Source organism: Myripristis murdjan, chromosome 17, assembly GCF_902150065.1.
Source record: "Myripristis murdjan chromosome 17, fMyrMur1.1, whole genome shotgun sequence".
In the NCBI taxonomy this organism is placed as follows: Eukaryota; Metazoa; Chordata; class Actinopteri; order Holocentriformes; family Holocentridae; genus Myripristis; species Myripristis murdjan.
Window position 1 is genome coordinate 6,823,138 of NC_043996.1, and position 7,050 is coordinate 6,830,187.

The 7,050-nt window shown below is 45.6% G+C and overlaps 1 protein-coding gene across 1 annotated transcript in view; it reads left to right on the forward strand.

The window, feature by feature from the left end:
• cdh24b (cadherin 24, type 2b) overlaps positions 1 to 6,674 on the forward strand; it is a 94,222-nt gene extending 87,548 nt beyond the window's left edge. The window contains exon 13 of the mRNA XM_030074988.1: positions 5,980 to 6,674. Coding sequence (XP_029930848.1) covers positions 5,980 to 6,033 — 54 coding nt within the window. The 3' untranslated portion in view covers positions 6,034 to 6,674. The remainder of the gene's footprint in view (positions 1 to 5,979) is intronic.
• The last annotated feature ends 376 nt before the right edge of the window (positions 6,675 to 7,050 follow it).

Sequence of the window (7,050 nt, forward strand, 5' to 3'; positions counted from 1 at the left end):
AGAGCCACAGGACTCTGGATGGACCGTCAGATGTTTGAAGGGAGGAAGTGATAGATGAAGGAATGAAAAGGATAAATGAAAAATTGAATTAATGAATCGATTCATGAATTAATAAAACAAGCAGCCAGGAAGGTAGTGATTAAAGCAAATATGTAAATAACTAGCAATTAAGCGTTCATCTGCTTTGCATATGACATGATACTTATTGCAGCGGCTGCAACATCATAATATTTCTTAAATTTTCTCCATACAGTCGCAGGATTGTCCAGGACAGTGCAGGGGGAAGGCGATGATTCAGACATTTCAGCATATTTATATCCTGCTGTTCATTTGGTTTTTCTGTGTTTTGTTTTATTTATTAGTGCATAGCGAGGCTCTATGGTCCTTCCTTTATTTACTTTTGAAATATTTTATCTCCCAATCACCTCCCTCTCCATTTCCCTCTCACAGTGCAGTGTTAGCTCATTCTAGTGCTCAATTAACCTCTGCTGCTTCTCTTGCCTTCCCAACTCTGTCTCTGGCCCACTCTGTCTCACTCATTGTCTGCCTTGCCTCCGCCTCAATCACTTTTTTTTTTGCCTTCGCCATCCCGTGCTTTTCCTTCATTTGGGCCATCATGCGCCTCCATTTGCGTCTCATTCCCTCCGCCCGCCTGCTTTTTGCAAATTCTCTCATCCCATCTGTTGATTGTAAACCAAACCTAACAGTGCCACACCCTGCCCCACTCCCGGACTGAAACCGCTCGTGCTCGCCTCCATTCCCTCCAGGTGCAGTCGGAGACCCTGCCCAGGGAGCACAACCTCGTCCTGACCCGCTCCGGCTCCATGATCGGCCAGGGTAGCAGCGCGGGAGGCTGGGTGTGTGACTCGGCCACCCTCCCCCTGGCGGGCCGCAGGGCGTCCCGCGCGGGCTTGTCCCCCAAACGCACGAGCTCCAGTCAGGCGGAGTCGGATTCCAGCGCCGGAGGAGGAGGCGGAAGCGGAAGCGGAAGCGGAAGCAGAAGTGGAAGCGGAAGCGGGGGGGCCTCGGCTGACGGTCAACAGCCAGCAGCCGGTGGGCACAACTACGCCACTGTCCTGCAGGGGGATGTATCAGGACAGAGGGACTACCCTGGCACCCTGGGCAGGGGAGGGCTCGAGATGGGTAGTAACTTTGTTGTGGCGAGGCAAGACAGGGAGGGTGGAGGAATATCTCTGACCGGGACTCCTTCTGTCTACCCGGAAGCGGCGGGCTTTATTGGTGACTGGCGTGAGCGGGTGGGCATGGGGGGGTACGTGCTGGGCAGGCGGGATATGACACCTCAGCTTTTGCCCTTCCCCGGGCAGCCTAGGGGAGCGTACGGAGGGGTAATGGGCTTCGGCGCGGGTTGGGTCCCAGGGATGGAGGCGGCAAGAGGGGTGCCAGGGGCGCCTGGCGGTCCCTCCTTGGCCCTGAGGGTGGGCGAGTTTCTGCGCCTGCGTCTCGCCCAGGTCACGTTCGACCCGTCGCAGCCGCCGTACGACTCGGTGCAGGTGTACGGCCTGGAGGGCACAGGGTCCCGCGCCGGGTCTCTCAGCTCGCTCGAGAGCGAAGGCGAGAAGGAGGCGGAGAAGGAGGACTGGGGGGGCGGGCTGGAGGAGTGGGGCCCCCAGTTCCAGAAATTGGCCCAGCTCTTCAAGGAGCGGGAAAAAGAGAGGGAAGACAAGGAGAAGGAGGACGAGGGCGCCAAGAGGGAGAACGACGACAAAGAGGAGTCCGAGAGGGAGAAAAAAGAGGGAGGGGAGCCGGTCGGGGACGAGGAGAAAGACTGAGACGAGGAAAAAACAGAACAAATAGGGGCAGAGGGGGTTAAGAGAGGAAGGGGAGGGGGGGATGGAGGGATGATGAAAAGGCAACCAGAGCCAGAATAATGTGAAGAGAAGTTAAAGGGGAGAAAGATGAAGAGGCAAAGTAATAAAAAGAGACAGAGAAAAATGAGCCAAGGGAGGATGGAGAATGCGAGGGCAGGGGAGGGAGTGATTGATGTAATTTAAAGCAATAAGTGTTGAAACGCTGATATGGTTGAGCACAGATACTGAGACAATGCACAGGCTGCTTCTCCTCTGGGCAGCAACAATTTGTTAAACGCTTCGGACAAAGAAAAACAACCCAAGCATCCAAGACTCGATTGAATTCAGCTCTCACACGTGCGGAATGAGAAACAGCAGGAAACAGGGAGCAAGATGTTTGTTCTCGTGTGTTAGTCTACTTTTTTTTTTTTTTTGGGCGTCTGCATGTGCGTTTGTATGTATGTGCGTGAGAACGGGTCGGTGTGTGTATCTGCGAACATGTGAGCACATGCACATGCTGTATATGTGGATAAATATAATAGGTGCGTGGACTTTCCTGTGTCTGGATGTTTACATCTGCGTGTGTGTGTGTGTGTGTGTGTGTGGAGCGAGAGCAGGAGGGAGAAATCACGATACACTGAGACAACTTTAAGACTGAATGAATGAATCCTGAGCTGCAACATTAGATTGTGGGACACTACTGTATGTAAGAGTAAACAATTTGACAAGAGAATTAATGAAACTGGGGCAATACACAGGAGATAAAGATATATTCCAGTATAAAATGAAGAGGACAGCGGATGGAGCTACATAGAGAGAAAGAGAGAGAGAGAGAGAGAGAGAGAGAGAGAGAGAGGTGGTCGGGGAGTGACATGATTGTACAGAAACTGTTACTTTTTTATTCCATCTGCAGAGGCAGAAAAGTGAATTATTCAGCTCACTACTTCATTCCAAATGAAAATGATGAATCATTTAAATCCTGCAAAAGATTCTCCCTCCTCATATTCCACCAGGAAAACAGACATTGTGAAAAATTAAAATGATTTAGGGATGTGATCTGCCCACCCCCCCATCCCCCATCCCCCTCCCAGCTTTTTGTAGTTGAGTGTTGTTATGTTTACAAAGACACACGCACATACACGCACGCACTCGCGCACACACACACACACGCACAAAAGAAAGACTGATTAACACCATAAGGCTTTGATTGTACTACAGTAAATTATGAAAGCGAAACCATCCACAAGTATTTCACCCACTTTATGGAGTAATGACAAAACAAATCACGACATTATTGATCGTATAAATGTTTTTATAAAAGAAGAAGGGACAATTTGCTCCTTTTTTATGTCAAGGCCCCCCCCGATTTCAATCAACATGTCTTGAGGACCAAGTCTGCATGATTAAAAAACAACAGCAGCAACAGAAAAAGAAAAGGAAAAAAAAAAAAACACACACACACACACACAACAACAACAAACCCAAGGCGGCAATCAACTTCTACTCTGAACACTCTTACTGCCCAAATTAAAATTTCCATAGATCAGTAATGAATTTATATGGGGACAACACCACAGAGACTCCCGCGACAGGCTTTTTGTTCTTGCTAAAGGTCAGGATGCAAATGAGCTGAGTTTTCAGCTGGAATGCACTTTTATACTGTGTGATGTTCAATAATAGATTATGAATAATGTCAGATATTAAAGTCTTTTTTTTAAAGATGTCAATGAAACAAAAAAAAAAGTACAATGTTTGACTGTATGTAATGACATTTCCATGTAAATATCACTGAATATTATTGCTAAAAGAGAGTATATAAAAATAATTTAAAAAAAGATTTAAAAAAAAAATACAATAAAATAAAATAAAACGAAACCTCCATGCCCAAATGAAGCACTCTTGGGACTATACTGTATGTACTGTAGATTAGAACTGGATCAACTGAGCTGGACTGAACAGCCAGGACCTGGACTGAAAACAACAGCGTGCATTCAACATCTGTGAACCAAGTGAACGGGTTTGGGTGTGTTTTGTGGTAGCTCTTGTCTGAGATGGACAAGCCAAGGATTCAATTATACTTGTGGCCTCCAGACAAATGTACTGTGCAAAACGTAAGTTACAGGGAAGCCTCTTTCCACAATAGAAACCAATTTAATGGAATACTATTGGACGGAGCAAGAATGCAACAAAACCATTTCTTAAAAAGGGACTCCACCAAACTTTACTTGTGGATTGGTATTCTGCAAAAGTAAACAATTTCCCAATAAATATTCAGCGGTTTTACAAGTTCTCAGAAAAGCCGGGGCATCATTCACATTGCCCGAAAAGGATGGAAATTTTATGGATGGTCAGTTTTCTGAATTATTAAGGAGAATATACATTTGGGATTTTTTTTTATTTTAGCCTGGGAACATGTCTGTCTATAAAGTTTTATTTTGTCCATTTCAGGCAATGCAACTGACACTGACATTTGAGGTCTATTTTTGTGAATCAAGGTGCAGACACATGCAGCGGTTTTCAGGACACCAAATTGCACTCAGTTACCCAAGTTGCATCATGTAGCCCGGTCGCACGGCAGTTTGTGATATAGTCACGGAAATGTATTCCAGTTGAAAGTATGACTCAGACGACTCCGGTTCGAGTCCGAGGCAAGACCAGTTTTCATTTTCACGGACCGAGGCCATGTCCAGTGTCTAAACCTAATCTTTCCCTAACCTTAACCTTAAGGATTTTATGCCTAAAGCTAATCTTTCCCCATCTGGATGTATGTTTTTGTTGGCCAAAGCTACCAAAATGTAGCCCCTTCTGGAAGTGGTTTTTGCCACTTCCATTAAAGCAAAATTCATGTTCATGGACATTAATTAAATTCTCGTCCATATGCATGAAATAAATGGGCAATTATTCTCCATGGACATGAATCTGTAGGTTAAATTTTGTAACTATTGCACAAACTACTATGGGACAGGATTGCTGACAGGACACTCACCTGTAGTGCGCTGCCTGCACATTCAAGGCAAGTGATGCTGTGGCTTACCACAAAACAAGTGCAACTGCAGAAAAATCTACCTGTAGCCATCAAAATTGCCATCCTATCAGTGCAAAGTGACAATGTTGTGTTTCCCTTTACCTTCACAGCTAAAAAACTGAAAGTGGTAAAGCTGGTCATTAAAAAAATCTTGAGGAATATTTAAGATTGCAGAATAGCAACCCAAAGTTAAACTTGGAATGGAATTCCCTTGAAAAATGAAAATGACAGTGAGAGGACTATTACCTCCCACCCCAACCTGAATGTGGACATGACATCTTTTGGTGTGCCACCCCAGCATTTTCACTCTCCATTGCCGGTCCGCTGTAAAGCCACCCACAAAATATCGAGCTGCCATTTTACCGATGTATGTGCCCGCTTTTGGTCCACCTAATGTTGCTGTCAAGATCCGCTCTTGTCCACACTAAGTTAAACAATCAGAAAGTCTAGCTACACACCCACCATAGAGAACCTCCCACGCACCTGTACACCTCTTTACCTGAGCCACAGGCTTGTCCATGCAGTGTCACTGTGTCAGACTGGATGATAGGACCACTGTTGAACTACTGCACAATCGCTGCAGAAGAGAGGGGGGCAGAACCGTGGGGAGTACAGAGCTATAATTAGTTTTGGCTGATCAACAATACACAAACACCCTAAAGCTACCTAAACTTTCCATCAGCTGTGAAACATGCAGTGTAATCCATTTTTACAAGCGTTGGTGTGAGGGCAATTTAGCCTCACAAGAGTAACATTGCTGTACACGGTGATATACTGTTCAGTATGCCAGCTTTAAGTGTCGCTTTTGTCAAAGGTGGAGCACAAGATCAATATGATTAAGATGGATGGAATGTGAATTCAATTTAGGAAATAGTCATTGACTTGCACACTAAAGATGACTGCCAAGAAGACGTTTTGTCATGGAAATAGGTGTTGTTTCAAGCTAATGTGTGTTGCCATAGGCAAAGCCAGTGCACCATTTGGCTGAATATTTGCACTGATGGTTATGCTGAACGTTCCAACTTCCTGAGCTCTCTCAATACATAAAACCTTGCTGATTTTCATAACCGCATTAGCAAAATTCTGTCGCAGCCATCGCCGTATTGGGATGCGTATACTAACAAATGCCCTCTCTTTCCATTCCAGTTCCGTTGTTCCAGCCGCAGTGCTGATTGGCTCCAGGTGTTTCATCTCTGCTGATTGGTCTAAGTCAGAGTTCTGCCTCGGCTGATTGGTCGAAATCAAAGCAATGATTCTCCTGATTTTGGAGTTTTGGAGTGCCGCAGTGACTAAACCACTTGACAGAGCTGATTATCCCACCTCCTGCGCCCGCCAAATTGGTTCAATCAAAAGCTTGATTAGTTGAATCAGTTGTTTTAAATAGACTAAAGGCCTACAGTTGCAACGGCTCTCGAGATCCAAAGCTCATTTTCACTCTGTTGGCAAGAATAGATGCACCGACTCACAGTGACAGATGAAAGTGGAGCTGTCAGGCTATTTGTCAACCCCTTTGTCAAAAAAAAAAAGGCTGTATACTGAGTTAAATGAGGTCACACTCAAAAGAAAACAGAAGCTGTCTTTGCTTCTATCTCCCATGTACAGTAGATGTGACATCTGTCAAGCTAAAGGGTGAACGTCAAAGTTGCAACCTCTAGTCTTAAAAGTCCTCTTGACCTCCAACAGCAACAGTAGCCCCCCACTGGTTCTGCACCCCTCGGGATTTCATCGCCCCTGCACGATGTTGATACAATTCCACGATGGTGTGCTGAACCGTGTATTTATTTCTGTTGTACTTTTTCTTTTTGTAAATTTGAATAAAAAAGGCAATGTTTCAAAGAGAAGAGTCAGACCTGCTCTGTGCTCCTTTTTGCAGAGAGTCTCTTGAATTTCAACCTAATCAGACTTCTGCTTCCTGCCTTCTCTGTGTGTGTGTGTGTGTGTGTGTGCATGTGAGAGAGAGAGAGAGCAATTGGGAGAAGGGGTGTGCAGCGCATACAAATGGGTGAGCACCTTGTGTGCATGAGTCTAGCTGTCTAAATGTGTGCGAATAGGTGGGTGTGCCATGTCAAATTGGCTCCTTGAAATCTGTTGCAACCACACGGATAGTGTGTGTGTATGTGTGTGTGTGTGTGTGTGTGTGTGCTGTGACTGCAGGATAAAGGAACACCTTGTCTGGTCTGATCAGGCCCCCGACGAGGGGATGTGAGGTCAGTAATA